Source organism: Spea bombifrons, chromosome 4, assembly GCF_027358695.1.
Source record: "Spea bombifrons isolate aSpeBom1 chromosome 4, aSpeBom1.2.pri, whole genome shotgun sequence".
In the NCBI taxonomy this organism is placed as follows: domain Eukaryota; kingdom Metazoa; phylum Chordata; class Amphibia; order Anura; family Pelobatidae; genus Spea; species Spea bombifrons.
Window position 1 is genome coordinate 6,840,128 of NC_071090.1, and position 24,067 is coordinate 6,864,194.

Genomic DNA, 24,067 nt, shown 5'->3' on the forward strand with positions numbered 1-24,067 from the left:
TCCCCCCCAAAATCCTGATTTGCAGAGGATTTATTTAAATAGGTTATGCATTTTGGGTTTGAGAACATCTAACAGGGTTAGTTCAGCTGCACCAATTCCCAGAGGGCACCAAACAATGTATTCTCTATACTAAGCCAGGGTAGGAACATACAATTGCTTTGGTGGATCAGACTTTCTTATCCATAGTCACCCACAGCAAAAGGGTAAGGAATGCTTCTCCAATCAGGAACAGTCTGAACCGAAAGTGTTAATAGGCTGACCCAGAAAATCAATCTGTAATAGGCATAGGCTTATCTAGATCATTACAAGGGAAAAAAAAGTACAGCTTTTTTGTAATAAAACTTCCAGGACATCCTTTTCTTCAGAAGCAACATCAAGTGAAGAGGGGGTTAAGAAGCATCTCTGGATGAAGATCTAATTGTCTCCTTTTTCATCTCACATGTAGGATGATAACTGGCCACAAGATAGAAGTGTTAATATACAGCTTGTTGTGATAAACAATACTTGGTATGATACCAAGTTTCCCCAGAAGATACAAGAGTGATTTCATAACCAGACTTCATTCCTTGCAGCTCCGCAAACCAAGTCAGATCAGGAGGACCTTCCTTGTGGACAAGTTCTGAAGGCAGAATCTTTGACCTTAGAAGCCCCCTCAAGATCCAGAACATCCAACTAGTGAAGATTTGGGACAATTTATATATATATATTTTTAATGAGGACAAGGTCTGAAGGACAAGAAAGTACAAACTTTTAAGTGGAAGGATAAAAATTAACACAAGAGGAACCAGCAGCAGACGCAGTAGAAGGTTTGGTGAAGACAGAAGAAGACATTTGATTCTGCTACTAGATTTGGATTTTATTTTATTTTAAAAAAAGAGAAAAACTCACTGGCTCTTATGGGAATAAAGCACTCCTCCCGCTGCTTGCTCCTTAGGAGAAAGATGGCGGAGGCAGAAAATATAGAGGTATGTGACACTTTTCATGAAGATCTCACAAGGATATCTTAGGTTTCTGATTGAGGAGAAGAGTGTGAACTTTGGTGAATGTGAGTGTGCATGCAATTCAATGTGATCTAGTAACATGAAGGGGGGGGTCTGATTTTGTGTTGTAGCCCACTAGTGTCACTGACTGTGAGTGTAACTCAAAGGAGATCTCACAGATCAAGGGAATTTTAACCCTTTGTGCATCCTATTCTAAAATAAGTACTCTGCTGTGTCCTTGGGCAGACCTGCATCAGCGTGGGTACAAGATCAGAGCAGATTGTCTACTGCAAACAGACCATCATTCTAGATATATGCTTTTTTGATTTGTGTAGGAGAAGATCCCCTGTGCTAGATCCTGATTCCAGTTTATTTCAAATGACTTTAATTAGCTGGTTATTTCCTTAGAGATCTGCCTTGCATCTTGGTGTTGATGCCGGCTATTTAAGTGCCAGGAGGCATCTAGCGGGGGTTTGAAACATTATGATGCAGAAGAGGTTAATAGTAAAATGATACCGCACTCCATGATTCCAATAACTCCATTTCCACCCTCCTCCCATCTAATGTATTATAATGCAGGCATTTAAATCCCCTGAATGTGTGGTGTGTGTAAGATATGAGATCTTGGCAGGGCTGGAAGAAATGCAGCAGTAATGCTACAGAATGTCCTTCACAGGGTTAAGATGAAACAATGTTACTAACAGCAGGATCTGAAGGTGTAGATGTAGAAGATGGTGGGAGTCGTGGGGGCTTTGCTTCAGTGAGTGGAGGGGGCTCTGCATTTAGCTAGTAGGAGTTGTGAATTCTGATGGTTGGCTGTATTAAAGGGAAAATGTGTATATATTGGTGGATCAAAAGGGAGATGGGGTACCTTGAATTAATTGGGGGGTTGTTGATTTATCTCATGGTTGCATTCACTCCCTGGGGCAGTTGAATTCACTGATTTGGGAGATGCTTTTATTAGGGTGCTATCACTTGAGGTGAGTCCAGGGCTCACTGGAGGCTGAGTTCAGTATGGGAATGTATGTGGTGTGTGTGGGGAGAGGTGACTCAGGGCTGTGCATTCCACGAGTGGGGTATTAGTAGAGTAGGAGTGAGGGGGGGGTTTCATTCATTAAATGTGTAGATGAGTATTCATTGAGTAGGAAGCAGAACATCAAGAGGTGGCTTAAACCCCCTTTCATGGGTCATCAACAGTTAAAGATCTGGAGACAACCCAGCTGAGATGAGACCTGTGTCTGAATCAGTGATCCTTGGGAAGTGGATTCATTGAGAATGAATGATTTCGTAAACAGTTAATGTATAGTTATATAGGATTCAGTGCAGGGGGTATGTATTATGTTATTGGGGTGCTGTCCTTGCTTGGGGTGCTGTCCTTGTTTGGAGGGTTATTATTATTGTGTTACATACTACCACTGGGGTACTGTATATATATATATATATATATATATAGGGGGGCAATCTATGGAGCCCTATAGATCTGGTTAAAGGAGAACTGGTCATGAGTTTGTGCAGTGTATGGAGCTGCTGTGTCATTAAATTGGTGTGTTCTTCACATTGCATATAAGGGGGGTTAATGCATGCTGCCATTGGGGTTAAGGAACTGGCCAGCAGTGCATGGGGGTAAAGGTTGCCCTTGTACTTTATGGAGGGGGTGTCTGGCATGGGTTGGGGAGTAGAGCATATTGACAGCTGCAAAGCAGATGAGGAGCTGTCCATGGTGCTGCAGTTCCTAGAGTGGCTGCTGCAGGACTTACTGGTGGGGGGAGGACTCAGCATTTGTACCTCCACAATGCGGCTGGTGCCATAGAGATTCATTGCTTTCATCCTGATTCAGTAGAATAAATGATAGACTCCTGCAATTCCCTTGATCATAAACTGATTTTCACCTTAAATAAACTTAAGCCATTTTTTTCCCTTTTAATGAATATCCTTCATACCATTAATGCAATTCAGTAAAATATGGTAATATTTTTTAAGTGACTTTAGCGTAAAAAACTCCAGGAGATGCAAAAGCACAAATGGCACGATTCTGTAAATTTCTACATTTACCCGTAAGAGTCAATAAAGGAAAAAAAAATCCTTTGTAGAGCCTGATGGGGGAGCGATGAATTACATTGTGATGTACTGTCCATTCCGCCAGCACTCAAAGGGTTAAATATATGCTTACCATTATGATTTGGCATCACATGCACTCTGCGCCAGTTACTTAAGATATTCAGATGCAGAATTGTTTTTAACTATTTCAAAATATGATTTAAGTTTATATTTTGTTTTCTTCATTTCAGCCGTTATTATGTGTCGTTTACTTATTCACGGGCAGAAACTAAAATTTTACTAAAAAAATAAATAGCGAAAATGCCTCTAATTTAAAAACTTGGAAAGCATAATTATCTACCCCTATTATGTTGAGATTATGAGAGGGCCTGGTAGCTTTAAAGATGGGAAAAGGGAAACATTCACAAAAAATACCAAGCAAGTAGGAAATATTGGGTTCCGTCCCAGTAGATTGTAAGCTCATAAGAATAGGGCACTCTTCTCCTTCTTTACCAGAATACCTTAACATGCATTAATGTTGTTGTCAGTTGTTAATTTTGGGGGGGGGGTTCTTTTCCCATTCTCCCTACAATCTCACTACAGAACCTATCGGTGCTCTATAAATAAATGTAATATGCCCACCAATAATTTGGATCCCATCTTTCCTTCACCCTAAAATATCTCCTGCAAGCCAAGTGGCTATGGGGAGATAATAGGGGCAAATGCATTTTCAATGGGGACCACCAAAAAAATGAAAGGGAACGCACAGCGGTCTTATGCATTATAGTGTATATGATAATTCTGCAGTGCCCCTTTAATTCACTGTGGAGCAAGTTATACATTGGCATGCACTTAAGTGTTTTCTGGATTAAATAAATGACTTTCTACCAATAATATGTGTTGGAGACCCAGCTATCTTTTGAGAAGCCATTACTTATTGGGAGAACCAAAAATGATATGTATTCCATAGAAGGAAGAAATCCTATAGGATGCCTAAATGCTCCTAAGGGAAATGTTGAAGAGTACAATGAGAATGGTCTCATATTTCAGTTAGGCATTTTAATCTCATTATTACCGATATAATATTGAAAAAAAAAACTTTGACCATTAACTACCACCACTTTTGTTTGATTCCTCTGTAATGAGTTTCCAGTTTCAGCCCGTGGGACATTCCACGGTGGAGATTTTTTATGACAAATTCAATCAAGTACAACCAAATCAATCAATAGGTCAGTATTTGGTTCATTTGCTTAAAGCTATCAACTAAAAATGAAAAAAATGTGAATTGCTTCATATTTTTCTCCAGTTTTTGCACAATTCGTTTTAATACATTTAGGCATTTCCATTAACTAAAGTTCTATTGGTTAGTGGAATCACAGAGGTAAGTTGATTGATTTAATGCATGGCCTCGAAAGCAGCACTCAGCTGAGCCTGCTCAAACAGCTATTTGCCTATTCACAAATTTGGGTTGCTCTTAAGCTGGACATTACGTAGAAACATAGAATTTGAGGATCATCTGGCCCATCCAGTCTGACCATTCCTCCTGGACTCAACCCCCTATCAGTCCCTAGTCTGGTTCCATAGTGAGTACAGCCCAATGTCTATCCCATGCATGTTTAAATTCCCTCACTGGAGTGGTCTCCACCATTTCTGCTGGTAGACTGTTCCATTTCTCTACCATTCTCTCCGTGAAGTAAAACTCCCATAACTTTTCAGCCTCTGACCCTCTAGTTTTGGACCAAGACTGCTTGTTCTTCTCTCTTTCCCTTTTCCTCCAAGCTATACATACTGAGATCAATTAGTCTTGATTATTTTATCCTGCAAACCAGTAACCATTGTTGTAGCCCTCCTCTGGACTCTCTCTAATGTGCCAATATCCTTCTGAGGATGGGGTCTCCAGAACTGTACACAATACTCTAGGTGGGACCCCCAGTGAGTTCTACGGAGCTGCTGTCAACTTTGACTGATGTTGGGTTGCACCTGATTACTGTGGAGTCAGTCAGTCATTGAGTTTTTAAGTCAAACTGTTGGTCGGCAGTTTGGTCATGTGAGTTTGTCGAATTGGCAGTAGAGTGGGTGATTTGGCAAGCCTATTGAGTTTGATGAGCGAGTATTTCAAGGTAGAGCTGTTTTACTGTAGAAGTGGAAATTATCCGACTAGACTATATGTTTCTGATAACTACTCAAACATTGGCAATTAAGAGAACGTGAGTTGAGTTGGCTTGAACTGTGGTCAACTCAACTGAGCAACTCAACTGCAACTTGCCTTAGCTTGAAACTTCATGAATAGACTTCATAAATGTCTGGGGAAAGAGAGTTAGTTTTGTGCATGAGGCAATAGGGTCACCTGCCATGGACCCATAAATCAGAAAGAGTGAGTAAAGTCTAAAGCCCATTACCAGAGAATTAAGGTTCTGCCTATCATGCCGCTGGTCCTACAAGTTCCAAGTGTGCCAAGTAGTTAAGACAGTCCAACTATCCTAATAAACTAAACTTATTCATGCTTATTCAAGCTAAATTGCCTCAATGATCTAAAATGTTAGAAGAAACCTTAAAAAGTTCAGACCTCACTAGTATCTTATAAATCGGTGGCTTTGTTCCATCCCATAGTGCATACAGAGCACTTATAGTACGTATAGATAGGAGATATGGCTGTGATTTCCTTGACTATACTTTTACATTCCCCTGTGCGGTACTTACCTTTATTAATTTAAAGACTTACCGTCTGTACATACTTGTTGCAGTTTGCACTTTAGCTAAAATTGGGTTTGAATAATGAAATTTCATCAAGATGGTCTGGGATGGTTGCTTTTTAATTTGCTAGGTTAATGATTTAAAACTGCACATTCTGCCACATATGTAATTGTTTTGATATTGCGTATATGATTTAATAATTCGTATACATAATGTATCCAAGCTTGTCGGAACAAATAAATTGGTTGATTCTTGGCAAGTGTCATGTGTGCGTAAAGTAACAAATATTCGCGGGTACATTGTGTCGAGATGGGACACAGAGTGTGGAGCACCTGTCATCTAACATAAAATAATATTAATCCACCGATATGTCCCGCTACTATGTCCAACACCACCTTTGGACTTCATTTTTCAGTCTGCCTGCTATTAGACCAAATTTCCCGTTTACACTCAGGTTAATTATTAAAGGATCAAGTAAGGGAGGTCTGTTGAGGTCTGTCTCATCCTGAGATATATCATCTAAGCAGATATGTGATATTAACACCATAAATGGTAAGTCTATATTCATTGTCAATTAGCGACACCTTGAATTGCCCTCTAGAATTTGGCCCCTGGTGACCCTGTTCTTCAGAGCTCTTTGAGTGATGCTCTTGGCATTCCATGAGAAGCAGAATGATGTCGGTGTACTTTCTGGCCTTTGTATGCGACTAGACTATATGTTTCTGATAACTACTCAGACATTGGCAATTAAGAGAACGTGAGTTGAGTTGGCTTGAACGGTGGTCAACTCAAGCCTGGTGAGGTTCTAAGCATTAGGACCCAAGAAGGCATGGAAGAACCTTTTGGAATGCCAAGTATGCTTCAAGATGACCCATTATATAGGATTATTACCGTCTGATGTCACATACGTCACCTCCAGTCTCTTAATGAAGAAATGGATGGCCAGGGTTGATGACCCTGGGCTTGTTCTTCACCGTTAGAATTTTGTATTAAGGTGTGGTAAGAAAAATTGGATTTTCTATAGACTTGAGAAGAATAACAACCTACTGGACAAAAGCTCATTTGTTATATAACAAGGTGTTTACGGCTTGTCTACTAGAGTTTATAACCTGCCAGATAACACTTGTTTGTGCAACAGGACTTTTAAAAAAAGGTAATGAGTTGTGGCATCCAGGTGTCTAGGAAAAGGCATTTGTTTTAAACACAACAGACAGGGTATTTATTTATTATTATCTTTTTTTTAAAAAAAATGTACCTTGGAGGATTTCTAGCCTGATGGACGATGGAAGATCCCTGCTGATGGCAAGCGATTGTCTGCCTAATAGAATGTGTCCATGTGAAGGCAGCGTTCTTCGGATGGCATAAATTACTTTTTCATTTACATTTACCCAATTCGAGCAGTTTCTATCTTAGATATACATTTTCCCAGTCCATTGGTTAACATCAATAATGAATGTTAAATTGGGACATTGGAACATTACGTCTAAGCCTCTGACTCTCTAGGTTTAGGCTATGACATCATTTTCTAACATTTCTCCTCCTTAAAAATAAATGACCCTCCTGTACATGCCACAGTGGTAGCGAGTGGGTGCGCAGTCTCATAAAATAAAAATGATTGGACTATTTGTTCTATTTGGTCTACAGAACCTTAACAACTGTTAAAAACATTAACCCCTTAATGACAAAGCCTGTACATGTACGGCTCAAAATGCATTGTTTTCAATGGGTTTTGGGACCGCCCATTGTCCTTAAGGGGTTAAAAACAAACATTTATTTTCTTTCCTAGGTTGATAAAAGGTTGTATAATCTATGGTCTCCAAGCTGCAATCGTATGGTTAACCCTACTTTTAGAAACTGAACTTAAAGAGATAAAAGGTGTCAAGATGGTACAATGGGTGTCAAGAAGTGCCAAGCAAGGCGATGTGTGAGTCTATAAAGAACCCATACTTCAGCCAGCGATAAGGGGGGGAAGCTATCTTTTCCCGTCAGCTTCCCGTCAACCCGCTCTCCACATAGTGATGGATGGCATTTATCTTTAAGTGCATCACCTCTCATTCTTCCATCGACTCGCATTCATTTTCGCAGGAATCAAGGATCATTTGCACTTTCTGGATCTATTTTTATATATTATCAAGAGACATAAATACCCTACAAAACTGTATATATATATGTGTTAATGGGATTAACATTTTGTTGTCACATGCTTCAACAACTTTTTGTAAAATATGAGGACAGGATCGTCTTTTTAGGACGCTTTAACAAAAGAATAAAAAAAGTCCACCTTTAACAAAACAGACAAATTAAAATATATACTTAAACTATGGTATATCATTTATGATATGATATAAATATAATATATATAATATATATATATAAATACTGTATAACAGTATATAAAATTATAACAAAGTATTTATATATTTATATAGTAAAGGGGCGTAATGGCCTGTTAAATATGATTTTATGGTTGTGTCCCATAATGATTCCAGCATCCGGATCTCGCCTTTTAAAAGTAATGAAAACTGAAGAAAATCATGTTTTTTGGTCATATTCTGGGAATTCATTTTGACTCCGGAGTCTTGTTTGCTATAATGTGAATAAATGTCGAAGATGCGCATCGGAATGTGGCTGAGTGACAGAAAGACAATGAGATCGGCGTCGACGCGTTTTACCTCCTGACATACTCATCTTTCCTGGATGGCCAGGTATAGCCGAGCTGACAATTCCAGCCGCATTTTCAGAAGTGAATACTCGAGATCCCATTTAGCTTGTCAAGAAAAATATTTCCTGTGGCTTGACTATTAAAACGTTGTAGAAAATAAAACATGGCATGATACGCATTTAACCCCTTAAGGACAATGGGCGGCCCGTAAACCCATTGAAAACAGTGCTTTTTGAGCCCGTACGTGTACGGGCTTTGTCATTAAGGGGTTAATTCTTTATTGAGAATTTTAGGTTTACCATAAATTCAAGAGGCAAGAGGAAACTCCTAAATTATCCGCAGAGTATAACACACCGTGCCTAAAATCATAACGGTGTTCATTTGATAAGCACTCTCAGGGTCCCACGACCGGAGCTTCCCTTGATACACGGCTGTGATCATATCTAAGACTCATAATTAGTGCTTTTGCCACTATGTATGTTGATATTTCTGCTTGAATGCAGGTGAGTCAATTAAGTGTATCTTCAAATACCACGAGGTCCGGCATTAGAGCCATTTGGCGGCTCACTACATACATTTTTTCATAATGGGATATGAAAGGGTTAATATTTCTAGGGTCTCAGAATCAGCTCGTTGAGAAAGTTCCCAGGGATGGTTGTGCCGTGAGATGAAGATTTCATATATCTGTTCAATACATCGTGTACAAATAGGAATCCAAATTACGTGCAAATCCGATGTACACCGATCCGGCTATAACTACTCTATACCGAACTATACCGGTTTAACCCCTTAATGACAAAGCCCGTACATGTAGGGGCTCAAAATGCATTGTTTTCAATGGGTTTAGGGACCGCCTATTGTCCTTAAGGGGTTAATATTGAATACGTCTCTCAGAGGAGAAGCGTTATGATCGCGTGATCCCGTATTTCCCTTCAGGCGCATTGATAAATCGGCTCTATCGAGTAACAAGGGATTTAGAGACTCATTTAGTGCAATGTGCCCATCTACGACGGTTTAGGAAAAAGAGCTCGCGTTCCGCTTTTATGATGTTACCCAGGTAGTATTAAAGAATGAAACAATAAACAGCCAGAAGATTATAGGCTCAGGAGAATTCCGGAAGGAGAGTCTCGTAGTAAATCTTCCTTTATTGAAAGAATGAAGTTTCTCGTGAACATTTCAAAAGGAGGGTTGTAGAGGAGCTCACCATCATCTTATTATTGGCTGAAATAAGAGAGGGTTACGTGAATATTATGCGGTTTTTTTTATTTGCATTTTCCTGACTCTCGTACTCTCATATTTTGGGCATGGAAAGGTACATAAGTAATTATATTGCCATTTGTAGGGTGCTTAGGGCCACCACCATACCTGTGAACATCTAGGCTCCAGCTACCTAGAGCCCATGCTCTTCGGGGGCACAGAGGATATAAGTCCGGTGATATTGTGGGCAGGGATAGCCCCAAACTATTTAACTTTGTATGGGGGTGGGAGGAAAAGTGGGTAGCGAGTGGGTTGGGAGCGCCCTGGGGAATTTGGGCCATGACTCTGAGACATGGAGAAGTGGCGCTTCATCCGGAGTTTCTGGGCAAAACCTGGAGATGTCCCAAATATGGCTAGAACTCATACATAACTTAAATATGCATTATCACTTATAAAACAAAGTGAAATCCTCTTTAAAGAAATACTCCTTTTGGGGTTAATTTACTAAGGTGAGAGGTGGTAAGAAAGTTTGCAGGAGAGTTGTGGTTTCAGCTCTTTGGCCTCCCTGAACTTTGTGAAGGTCCACCTCCAACAAGCTTCTGCTGTAGGAAGACCTTGGTTCTTCCCGTATAATTCATACTCTAATCAGTGATATTTCTCCAAAGTCTCATCAACCATTAAAATTATACCTTATCCAGGGCTAGCTCAGACCTTCTAACTGAAGGAACCTGGCAGCGCTGCCCCTTCATAAGAATTGGCGAAGCGAGGGAGTTGACCTCTCAGGTCTCCCTTCGTTGAATAGTCCCCAACCTTTCAACTATGGACATACATATTCAAACAAGGTTTCCAGGTTTAAATACTTTTATATAGAACCCTGCAGCTGCCTAAGGACCAGATTCCCAATGGTTTCATGCAATATTATATTAACCCCTTAATGACAAAGCCCGTACATGTACAGGCTCAAAATGCATTGTTTTCAATGGGTTTAGGGACCACCCATTGTCCTTACGGGGTTAAACACCATTACATACCAACTTAATTAGTTTTGTTGGAAAAAAAAGGGGATTGAAATAAAAAAAATGGACTTGTTATATTTATTGTTTAAAGGGAATTTCAGATTCGCTGTTTAACTTTAATTTTTTAATTAACTTTTTGTAGGTTTGTGGCGGTCCCTCCCCGCCCGTCCAGCCAGTGGTAATTCCGAAGCCAATACAATCAGTGCAACATGTTATACACACTCCTATACAACCAAGTTGCCCGGGTAGGGGCAAAATGGCAAAACTGTTAAATCCAGAGGAGATGACATCGAGAGATTACTACTTTGACTCTTACGCACATTTTGGAATTCATGAGGTAAGAACAAACACCTGTAAGTATAATGATTCTATTCCTTTTATATTGTTATTATATAGCTTGTCTATGACATATACAGATCTCTATGTTATCATAAAAATAAAGCTAAATTGATTTTATTTTTCTTCATTATTATTTACATTTTAATATGGCTATAATTTTATTTTTCTTTGCAAAAAAAAACAAAACAAAAAAATCATAACGACCATTCTTCATTTATTTGCTTAAAAATGACATTGTAGCCTTTTGTCTATAAAAAGTGAAACCGAGAAAGACCATAGTGATACCTAATACGGTAAACATATTAAAAAGTATTTTTTGTATCTTTTTTGTATATATTACACATTCAAACTGAGTATACGTCGTAAATGACTTGGACCTGTTCATCGCGTAGGCCGTATATTCATTAATGTAACCTTAATTTAATTTAATTTAATATTTGTGGTATTTTATTTATCAAAAAAATTATATTATATCTTTATAATCTTAGACAAAAATAGGAGATGAAGGGAAGGGACAGATAGAGAAAGGTGATGAGAAGGAGAGAGTGAAGAAGAGGGAGAGAAGGGATAGAGAAAGGTGATGAGAGGGAGAGAGTGAAGGAGAGGGAGAGAAGGGATAGAGAAAGGTGATGAGAGGGAGAGAGTGAAGGAGAGGGAGAGAAGGGATAGAGAAAGGTGATGAGAGGGAGAGAGTGAAGGAGAGGGAGAGAAGGGAAGGACAAGTTAATGGAGAACATACAAAGTAATGGAGAGAGGATTATCATGTGTTAGTGTTTTGTTTGTAACGTTGACATTGAATGACCTTGGCTGCTTGATCTGTACCTCGCCTAGTACAATACTAACAAAATATATCGGAATTAGAAAAGAAAATATTTTTTTACGCATATTACAATATCATGAATCCATCAACAACAAAGAGATGTATTGAAGGGAATTGTCCAGGCTCTGGAGTGGGGATCAAAAAGGTAAAGATCAAAATAGGATGGAGTGGTGTATCAAAAAGGTAAAGATCAAAATAGGACTTACTACTATAAACAAATGTCTTTGGAAAAAAATAAAAAAAATCTAGTGCTAACATTTTATTTGTGATGAGATTTACTGCCCTTTTTGAAGAGATATCAGTTCGAAGCAAATTGTTTCCTGGAAAGGGAGATAGCGTATAAAAAGCAGACATCAGTAAAATCTTAACAGATACACTAAAGCATCACATCAGAGCATAAAATCAAATTTTTCCGTACTACGAGTATCAGAGTACATTTGATTTGCCATTTACTGCTTGGCGCGTGGATATGTTAATATAAAACATACACATGCTCAAACACACAGAAGCAAGTACCTACTAGTGCGCATGTATATATATATATATATATATATATCCTTGGCCTGATCAGAAGTACCCCATTGAGTAGATGTAGCACAGATCCCTAAAAATTCCTGTTCTAGAAGCAGAGTGTTCCTGCTTTTCATGGGATAAACCTACGCAAGGATATGCTGAGGTCTGAAGCTCAGATGCTAATGGCCAGGGCCGGCCCAAGAGAAAATGTCGCCTGGGGCGAAGTTTAAAATGCCGCCCCCCCATTATCTACCCTGCCTCCCCCCATTATCTACCCTCCCCCCCTTTGTACTTACCTTTCAGCAGTCCTGCGGCGAGTCTCCCTGCTCGGTCTCGGTGCCGGCTTGTAATGCTGAGCGCCGCAAATTACATCATCTTCCGGCGCTCAGCATTACAAGCCGAGACCGAGCTTTAAAAAAAAATAGGGCTTGGGGCGGCAAAGTGGCGCCCTTTCGAAAGTGCCGCTTGGAGCAGTTGCCCCACTCGGCTCCATTGTCGGGCCGGCCCTGCTAATGGCCATGTTTGCGGAGTTCGGCAACCGGGCCAAGTCTTTCCAATGTGACCTATTTATATAGGTTTATATATTTTATATAAAGTGGGCCCCCAGCTGCCCTTCTTTAATACCCATGTTAGGCCTGGTGAGGGGGCCCTTGGGCGGCAATGATTTTAACCTGTTATTCACATTGGGGTGCATGAAGCAACACTGACTTAAGGCTGAGTGTACACCCTGAGTGGATCTTTCATATGCTTCTTTCATTGGTTGTCTGTGCATTGCCCTTCTGTAAATGTTGGACTTGCTCAATGCTGTCACCCCTCCCCCACTTATACCACCATTTATTGAAATCTTTCGATGAATTAACTTAATTTAGTCTCAAAGAGGAAGTGTGAAACCTGGAGGACCTTAATTGTTACTTAGTAGAAATTTAATCTACTACCCAGAAGCATTACATATAGAAAGTTTTACTGCGCTAAAAAATGTGAATCAATAGCACTAATATCTGGCACCAACTCAAATGGAAAGCGGAGATTTTAAAAACTGCCTTCAAACTCATCACACCAATAAAATTATAATACGTCTGTAATATAGTAACTGACTTAACGCTTATTCCACCTGTACTTATGCACTATCATTGGCCTGATGTATGAGTATGTATGTATTTATGTATGTATATGAGAATGAGAATGTATGTGAGCATGAATGCGTATGTTTACCTGTGAAGGAGTCTGTATCAGCATGGAAGTGTTTGGGGGCAAAGATGGCAAAGGCAGTCTGTTTGGGGGCAAAGATGGCACATCAGGCTGTTTTAGGGGACTGACAAGCTGTTTGGTGTCAAAGAGGGCACAGACAATCTGGGTGTACTGACAAGATGTTTAGAGACAAAGATAGCACTGACAATCTGTTTGGGGGAACTGACAATTTTGGGGGGGCAGAGTTGACACAGACATGCTGATCGGGGGCATACATACACACAGCCACTTTAACAATAGACACATATACACATATACATACACACATGTACACACACACTGGAAAGTCGAGCGAGGGGTTAAGAGTGGCATAGGGGGTTCAATGGTTTTCTGGAGGCAGAGTGGCATATAGGGGGTTACAAGGCATATCAGGGAAGTAGAGTGGTATATAGGGGGTATAAGGCATATCTGGGGGGAGTGGCAAATAGGGGGTTAAACTGCATGTTAGGGAGGCAGAGTGGCATATATGGGTGTATAAGGCATATCTGGGGGGCAGGGTGGCATATAACGTGTATCTGGGTGGCAGATGTGCATAACTGGGGCAGAGTGGCAAATAAAAGGAAATAAAAACAAAAAAAAACATTTTTCTCAATCATAGTTTTATTAAATATGAAAAAATAGTTTACATGTGAATTAATTATTACTAGTAAAACTTTTTTCTTATAGGGTAGTCTTATATTCAGACTTTTTCTTTTTTTTCTAAATTATTATTCACATTTTGGGGGGGTCATCTTATAATCAGGGTCGTCTTATAATTGAACAAATACGGTATTTGTTCAATTATTTCCATGAGCGTCCATGAGGGTGAGACAGGCCTGATTGGGGCATATTTACTACACCCTAGAAGAGTAATAAATACATAAACCATGTAGGATGTATTTATTTAGTTATAGAACAGTGAACATTTTGTTTCATCCACTAACTACTACAATATTGCCTTCAAAAGCAATTTTCGGAGACTCATACTTAAAATAATCGCATTACTCGCCATTGAATACTTTTTGGATATTGCCTAAGGCTTTATATTTTTTTTTTCTTGCTTTTGTATGAAAAAAATCAATCATTTTAAAGGGTATTTTTAATCTTTTTTTTTTTTTTGGAAAAATCAACAAAAACCGATGACCTGTGGGAATCTATCCATTGTGCAGTACTTGGCAAAACTAAACGTGTAATTATTTTAAGTCCGCTTTGAATGCATTGTTATGCTTTTTCCTGATTAACTTAAATCATTGTCCTGTAGGGCCACAATCGGGGGCTGCTGCAACGGTTCCCCTCCGGAATCAACAAAGTTATCAATGCTTCTGAGCGGTTACGCAGCGCGCCGTCCGATTCAAGATTGCAAGTCTTACGCGTTTCGCCCATATGGGCTTCTTCATAGACAAATGATTCTCACACGAAGACCGGTATTTAAAACAAAACTAAGCCAATCGCCTTTAGGAACATCCATTAAAGTGAATAATGCATGGTTATAGTTAATAACGCATGATATTGCACAGCAATCATGATCATTTGCATATTGTAATATAGACTTCTGTCCGTAATCTCTCTAGCATACATGCTACACATCTAAACATCCTTATCATACATGTGTCTATATGTATAGCATAGAAATCCCCAAAATATAAAAATACAAACCATGTAACTAAAACCAAAAAAGAGCCAATTAAAAGAGCCAACTCTTTTATATATATATATATATATATAAATATACACAGGAATATGATGGCGCTATATAAAACAATAAATAATAATAATATATAACAATATGTAAATGATCATGACTCTTAACTTCATGGTGATTGGCTTAACTTTGTTTTAAATACTGGTCCTCGTGTGAGAATCATTTGTCCATGATGAAGCCCAAATGGGCGAAACGCGTGAGAAGCTGATTTGTTGTCGGTTTTTCTACGGGGTGGGAAGCTTAATAACGTTTGGAATTTTAATGGACGTATTGGCGTAACCTCATCTCGCTATTGTTGATGGCAGATAAGAACCCTTCCGTTCGGTTCCTGATAAAACTTCAAAACCCTTAGTCGTTGGTCTCGTCTTAGATTCAGGAACCAGGCATCTCCGTCAGGGGCAGTGGCATGTTCTTTCTGGGGCGTATGAGGGCTTCGCCGTTTTCTACGGCCCCAAAAGTCACAATAACGTTCAGATAAAACAACACATGTTTATAAAAGAAATTTTGTAAACACACAATAATTGTGTAAAAACATAATGTTATCTAAAACATTACAAGCTAAGAAAGGCTCATCCTGAAGAAACCCTCGCAGGAGAAACATTGTTTCCGAGTATCTCGACGATGTATATGTTATGAGCATTCCTGGGAACTTCTGAGTTCCATTTACCGCGAGTCATCACTTGCCGGACACGGCCAGGACTGCCCACTGATGTCAGCGGGCGGTCCCACTGCCATGGGTGGGCGGTCCTGCTGACGTCAGGGGTGTTCCCAATGACATTGCAGGAAACACCTAATTTAAAGAGGAAATGGGCGGAGAGTGGGGCGTGTCCGGAGGATTCGGGTGTTGACCTGGAGTACTGCTATTGTATACATAGCTCTGTAAAGACATTTTCAGCATAAGCAACAAGTGCAAGAATGTATACAATACAGGACTGTATTATATTTCTGAGAAGAATATATATCAGGAGCCTTTGGTTTCACTGTGGAAAAAACATAGTAAATTATTCCTTTCTTTCTTTTTTTCCCATTTATAGGAAATGTTGAAGGATGAAGTCCGCACGTTAACATACAGAAACGCCATGTATCACAATAAACACGTCTTTAAGGATAAAGTGGTCTTGGATGTTGGCAGCGGCACCGGAATCCTCTCTATGTTTGCCGCAAAGGCAGGCGCACGGAAAGTATATGGGGTAAGAAACCTCCATACTTATTCTTGCCTCCTGTCCCACCTGTAATGTTTTGACCCCATGAGTTGCTCTTTAGAAACGCATCTCAGCTTACAATGCAACATGACGAAGATGGTTAGTTCTTCTTTTTAGATGAGGTCATGTGACATTTCTTAATGCATCATTAAAGAGTTGACATCAAAAGGTGAATTACATCTCAACCAATGTCACATGTCCCCAAATCAACCCCCAGTATAGATAAAGACCCAAAAGGCAGACGGGCTATTAGCAGATAGGCATTGAAATCGCATGATAGGCATTGAAATCGCATGATAGGCATTGACGTCACATGATCGGAGCTGTCAGTAGCTCAAGATCTTGTAATATCTTTGAGTTCTGAGCACACTGTTCATTTCAGTTTCTCCCGCGACCAATTTCCTTAATATTGTTCCGCAATCGATTCCATCGATACATTATAACACTTCTTTACAAATACTTCCAAATGTTCTCTCGGGTTTTGTATTCACTTAAGTCCCTTGCTTGTTTCTTTTTGATGGATCAAGACAGGAGAGGGTCCTTGGTGGGCATGAAAACACCCAAAATGCCCCTTTTTGTTATTTTTCAAATACTATTAATTCTGGGAAAAATTTTGAAAAATGTTAAACATGTACAAGCGATGATAATTACTAATTAATTTCTGATCATTTCACCCGAATAGTTAATAGTTGTGTGATCATGTTTGATTTGATTTATATAATAGCTTCATTTGAGCTACATTTTAGGTTTGTAAACTTTTTTATAAAGCGTAAACTTTGCTTACACCACAATTTAATTAAGTGGGGTTAGGGTTTTCTAGATAATGTAGCGTTTATCTCAATGTCCTAAAAAAAGGCTAAAATCTGGCAGTAATTTGTGATCATAAATTTTTGATCATTTCACCCAAATAATAGTTGTGTGATCATGTTCGATTTGATTTATATAATAGCTTCATTTGAGCTACATTTTAGGTTTGTAAACTTTTTTATAAAGCGTAAACTTTGTTTACACCACAATTTAATTAAGTGGGGTTAGGGTTTTCTAGCTAATGTAGAGCTTATCTCAAAATCTGTCAGTAAGCCAATAAAATATATTACAAATGTACATGTATGTTTAGATAGATAGACCAATACTGCTCTGTAAGTAGTTAAAACTGTTAAGATGAACTATTGTAGATAGTGACTGCGGAAAAGAACCAATTAGCCATTCCTGATTGCCCGCTTTTATCACGTTTTTCCTTAATTTTCTTTAGGATAACTTAATGCACATCCCAAGCTTTCGTAAATTAGTTTCTTAAATCAATAAAAAAATATTTTCCTGATTTTAGTAACATAATGATCTGTTCTAAAAAAATACCAGTCTTAATCACTTTGTGTAAATTGAGGTTATATACCAAAAATCTAAAAAAAAAAAATTCATCAGCGCTCTTTGCCCTTAAATAGTTTCGATACATATGATGAGTTTTGTCTTTTTCCCCGTCTTTTTTCTGTTTAGATCGAATGCTCCAGTGTTTCAGATTACTCTGAAAAAATTATCAAGGCCAATCACCTGGACAACAGTAAGATATTTTAAAATTATTGTATTATTGTGACGGAACACATGGAAAAAATACCTATTAAAGGGCAGGGGGGGCAGGGGGTCCATCACCAAAGTAACTTTTAATATTAATTAATGATCCACAGATAATTGCATGGTTACAAATGGGATGGGAAGGCAGTCAGGGAAATCATTTACCTTGAAAAACTACATTAATTATGCTTTGTCGCATGGTTGCCTAACTTATCAACCTACCAAAAATTATTTATAGGAAGGGATAAAAATGCGATACTTGTTTTTTAGAAAATTATTAGGATTTTATGTTTGTTTGTTTTTTGCACAGGATGCCATGAGGCTCCCTAAGCACTGGAACTATTTTAAAACATGCTATAAAACTAATTATTAGGCTGACCCAGTCTTGTGGTTGTTTTTCTTGCGAGGGTTGGCCCCATGTAATACATTGTTACATATGGAAGATGATGACAACATTATACGGGGTAAATTGGCGGGCTGCTGCCCGATATTGCTCCATACATACCCGATAAGTGTGGATATGGCTGGCATGAAAATGCAGCCGGTCAGATCCAGCCAAAGGCCACACTTACATGATTGGGTGACTGCCGGCCTTAAGGTGCCGGGACCACCTTGTTATCCCCAGTCTGGACATGCTCATTGGGGATGAAAGGTTTCATCTCAATGCTACTGAGCAGGTCAAACGAGAGTTGGGACACCTTATGGTGTCTACTTGGGCAGCTCTGGGATGGCTTAAAGCTCAAGGCCCCTGCCGTGTCTCCTTCACTCGCCCCAACCTCCCATACAAACAGATCCAATTATTATGGAAACACATTGATAGTGTGACCCGTATTAATCAGCGTTAGTAGATAACGATCCCGGGTTACAGAAGACAGAGAAAGATGGTGCAGGCTAAACATATCTTTATTGCTTCAAGAAGCTTAGAGTTGGACCAGAACCAATTGAATTGTTGCATTGACAAATGTACCCCTTTTTACCATCTATCGGAGCCCAGTCTTAAATCTGCTAAAATAAGTTGATCAGATAAGGCTACAACAGAATGGAAGCAACGCTATTTTGGCTGAGGAGCTAGCGTTCTGCTTTGCTTTTGAAAAAGATCCAGAAGAGCTTACCATCTGTCAGGAGTCTCGCAGTTGAATCCAAAGAGCTGGCATTCTGTTTGAGTCCTTGAAACGAGTCCAGTGGAGCTCACAATCTGGTTGGGTTACAGCTCTTTGGGTGAAGCTACAAGCCTTCAGACAAGTGACAAGCTGTTCTGGACACACTTCAACACTTCAGACTATTTTTGCCAAACTAATCTTGCTCTGTCGTGAATAAACCAAGATAAAAGAAGGATTAATATATAACAACTTCACTTGTCATTTTCCTGTACAAACCTCAATTTCCTTAAATTCATATTTGTATTGTTTTTTTTATAATTCTAGACCCCCCATTCATTGTTGAATACGCAATGCAATAGTTTGGATTTGAGACAACTCTTTATCAAGATGAGATCAAAACGATCTTCTTTGAAAAACAAACATTCAATTTGAGAATGAATGGAAACTTAGAGGGTGGTTTCTTTTTTAATAATATTCTTATTTTTAAATTGTGAAATTAATTTAAAAAACCTTGGAAATAATGGCTAATAAACGACATAGTACACCACTAGTGTATCCTTACACGACAATGTTAAATGATGATGCCTATATACCGTATTGGCTCGGATATAGGCCGCACCCGAATATAGGCCGCACCCTAAAAGTTAGGTGCTTTTTTAATGAAAAAAGTTTCTGCCCCCCCAAGATATGCTGCCACGAAGATGTACCCCCCCGAGATATGCTGCCACTCTATCCCTCCCTGAGATATGCTGCCACTCTATCCCCCCCTGAGATATGCTGCCACTCTACCCCCCCGAGATATGCTGCCACTCTACCCCCCGTGATATGCTGCCACTCTAGACCCCCCCCTAGATATGCTGCCACCCAAGATGTCCCCCCCCACCAGACTTACCGGTGATAAGACCCCGAATATAGGCCGCACCCCCACTTTAAAGACTTAAAGTGGGGGGAAAAAGTGCGGCCTATATTCGAGCCAATACGATATATATATATATAGTATAACACCTTCAGAAATCGGGAGAGGAGGGGGGTGAGATCTGAGAAAAAAATGCAGGTAGCTGAACTCTATCTCTATCTTTATTGCGCTCTCTTTTTCTTGTAGTATATGCTTCTTATTTAGAATGAGGCAAGGCACGGTCTTCTGAGTAAATTGTAGGCTATGCTTTCTTAAGAAAGAGTTCCTCATAGCCGCCCAAAGCTCTTAAATCAATAAGGAGTAGTAAATCTAGAAGGTTCTACTTCACTCGCATCTGGCACAGTCTCGGACGGTGGCCACAGCTTATTCAAAACGTACATTTTAAATGAATTCCGGACCAACAAGAAAAGTATTTTTACATTTATGATAATTTTCCACTTGGTGCGTCTGCAGATCCACCAGATATGAGACATTCACGCCAATCATGAATGCTGTTTGTATCGGATGCATAGAACGTTCTAACGTTACTGTAACTGGAAATCCAGAACCTGAATTGGTATCTCCTTAGCCAACTGGTGGCATTCCAGCTGTGGTTGAACTACAGCTCCCATAATCCCCTGCCAAGCCATTGGCTGCTTGGCTGTCATGGCGGTCAGGTGGCTACATGTTCCTCACGCCATTTCAAATATGAACAACTAAGAAAAATAAGATGCTCAGGTGCCAGAAAATAATTTGTTTCTCACTTCCCGTGGATGTCTATGGTGTTACGAGCTTCATATACCCCGCGACTGTTGAAGTAGAGGGTGGGAAGGAGAGACATTCATTTGGAAGACGGGTGGGAATTTGTTAAACTCTCGTTTTCAATAAAACCAGCTATTTTATGAGCCAGTAAAATCACACTGATCAATGATTCTTTTCAGTCTCCGCAGAAAACCTTTGAGCCCCTCGGAGACTTTTGAGCAGCATGTTGCGCTAACAACGCCCCCGGTTTATACAATTAAAAAAGAATCATTTATTTGCAAAAGAATACACATCGTAACAGGCGTTGTTGGGCAGAAATATTATTTTCAGCTTCTCTTTGTCAGATCTTATTTTATCTTTTCTATTTTTTCATTTATACTCCCCCCCACCTAGATATCTACTGTAGGATTTTCTCAGGAAGCAAATAATGATAATATTAAGTCACCGTCTAGTTGAAGAGCTACAAAAATAGCGTGTTTAACCCCAAATGTTCATAATCCGGCAATTCTGGCCCCAAGGTTGCTGATGAAACACTGTATTTTCATCAAATTAGAAATATTTACCTTAAAACCTTCATCAATGATATATCGCCCCTGTTTACCATAGACACCAGTATTCTGTTCCGAGCTGTCAGTGCATAGATATGTGATGTCATACCACACTTTACCCATTTTGCACAGCGGTCTCATTATCGCGTGTCATGTTCTGCCCACATTGTGTGGTGACATGATGGTGTCACATCCCACTTGGCTCCTGGAGGCCAGGCTATTGCGTCATCAGAAGATTGACACTGTGACGTTAGTAACTTTGTTTCTATCGTCTTTATTGAGTAAATACCAAGCTAAAGTCAAGTTGCTATTTTTTTTAACCCCTTAAGGACAATGGGGTTAATCTAAGTTTGGAGCAACTAGAATGAGAAGCCAACTTCTGATATTATCAGAAGCCATATTCCAAAATATCGGATGGGTGACAACTTTGCCTAGATGAACCAATGTGGGCTTGGGCCAAAAAATGGCTCTGCCTGGCTTGACTAGAGCGGAGGCCAATAGACCTTAATCAATTCCCACATTTTCAGGGTTTTGGCCTACGCCGAATCCTTGCATCTCATTGTTTTTGGAGTTCTACCTAGAGCTGTAGAACACCATTTCATGTTGTTCTCCAAATAGTCTGTCAAAAGTCCCATGGCCCCTTTTAACGTTTTCCTATCATTTACTAGAACGATCATTTTATCCCATCAAACCCTTGCCATTGTTACTATTTTGTAGAGAAAATGTTTACCATTCTCCGTTTGCCGAGATTGGGACGTGGCTGTTCATATCGCTCAGAAGTAATAACAATTGGTGAATCGATACATTAAGATGGCCGCTATCCAAAAGTGGTATATCTAATAAAATTAAACAGTTTCTTTTTCCTGTGAATCTGTTTCCAGTCATTACAATATTCAGGGGCAAAGTAGAAGAAGTGGAGTTACCGGTGGAGAAGGTGGACATCATTATTACTGAATGGATGGGCTATTGTCTGTTCTACGAATCCATGCTTAACACAGTCATCTTTGCCCGTGACAAATGGCTGGTAAGCTCTCTGCCTCTATTTTTTTTAACGATCTGGAGTAAAAAATCAGTAAGCGATTCGTTGCTTCACCAGCAAGAACGCTTTTGTCTTTAAGAGATTTTTTTTCTTTGCTAAGCGGTAGGGAGCGAGCATTCCGCCGGTAGATCTTTCATTTCAATAAGCTTTGCATTGATTGACAATTGCTTTGATTTAAAGGGACTTTTTTTTTTTTTTTTTTTTGATCTAGCCGCGATGCTTCGGGCCGATTTAACCGCTCAGATATTAACCCCTTAATGACAAAGCCCGTACATGAACGGGCTCAGAATGCATTGTTTTCAACGGGTTCTGGACCCGCCCGTTGTCCTTAAGGGGTTAAACAGTGTGTGACAGTGTGATGGAGAGAAATAAAAAAAAAATAAAAAAAAGGAAAGGCAGGGTGCGATTGTCCGGAAGTCTATATGTGCCGTTCAAAATGTGATGTCTTCGTCAGGTCAATAGATTACGAGACAAATTTCCCCACAATTCATCAACAGAAACCAGGAGGCCTCATGTTCCCCGACCGGGCGGCTTTGTATATTGTTGCGATCGAAGACAGACAATACAAGGACTTCAAGATCCATTGTGAGTATCTTGACTCTAGAGCCCTCTCGGAACCCTGCGTGCGACGGAGAACCTAATCTCCTAACCTAATTTCTCCTTGTACACGCAAGCTAGAAATTCCGCCGTAATTCTAATTTTTAATATTAAGGCCACTTCATAAAATGCTTATAAATAACAGTTTGTAATTTACTCTTTTGGGTTTGTTTTTCTTTTGACAGGGTGGGAAAACGTGTACGGCTTTGACATGACGTGTATCAGGGATGTTGCCATAAAGGAACCCCTGGTGGACATTGTGGACCCAAAGCAAGTGGTGACCAATACCTGTTTAATAAAGGTTGGGTACTTTAAAAAATGTAAAATAATTCCGAGGAATGCACATGCTGGTTGTTGAATCCCACATTTAGTTGCATGTTTTTGGTTTTTTTTTAAAAACACATTTTTGCTTAATTTACTAGATTATACAGAAATGCGGAAATAATTGCGCTGAATGAAGCTTTAAAAAATGCTCTAAATATTGTCTGTGTGTCAGTATTTTGCATACGACCGCATGGAAAAAATATTTGCTTTAAAATTACTTTAAAATAAATCAAAATATGGTAACTGTATATGTTCAAATTCTGAAATATCATTAGGTCTCTAGTACCCCTGCATTCATTTCAACCAACAAGGTCATTCATGATCCATATAAAATAATAATAGTAAAAAAAAAAAAAAATATATATATATATATATATATATATATAGTAATAATAATAGTAATAATATATATATATATAGTAATAATAATAGTAATAATATATATATATATAGTAATAATAATAGTAATAATATATATATATATATATATAGTAATAATAATAGTAATAATATATATATATATAGTAATAATAATAGTAATAATATATATATATATATATATAGTAATAATAATAGTAATAATATATATATATAGTCATAATAATAGTAATAATATATATATATAGTAATAATAATAGTAATAATATATATATATATAGTAATAATAATAGTAATATATATATATATATATATATATATATATATATAAAGTAATAATAATAGTAATAATATATAATAATAATAATAAGTGTCTTCCGTCCATTGTAGCAGAAAAACCATGTCCCAGCTGGACAAACCAATGGGGGAACTTTACATTTTTAAAAGAAACTATTTTTTATTAAAC

The 24,067-nt window shown here is 38.8% G+C and overlaps 1 protein-coding gene across 2 annotated transcripts in view; it reads left to right on the forward strand.

Annotated features, from left to right (window-relative positions):
• The first annotated feature begins 896 nt into the window (after positions 1-896).
• Positions 897-24,067, forward strand: part of PRMT8 (protein arginine methyltransferase 8) — a 32,955-nt gene continuing 9,784 nt past the window's right edge. Inside the window, exons 1-7 of one of the 2 annotated variants that reach the window (XM_053464411.1) lie at positions 897-965; positions 10,729-10,923; positions 16,222-16,377; positions 17,884-17,947; positions 22,145-22,287; positions 22,800-22,887; positions 23,085-23,200. In XM_053464411.1, the coding sequence (XP_053320386.1) occupies positions 897-965; positions 10,729-10,923; positions 16,222-16,377; positions 17,884-17,947; positions 22,145-22,287; positions 22,800-22,887; positions 23,085-23,200 (831 nt within the window). Of the gene's footprint in view, positions 966-10,682; positions 10,924-16,221; positions 16,378-17,883; positions 17,948-22,144; positions 22,288-22,799; positions 22,888-23,084; positions 23,201-24,067 lie in introns of those variants that run through there. The other variant, XM_053464410.1, reaches the window with a different exon arrangement.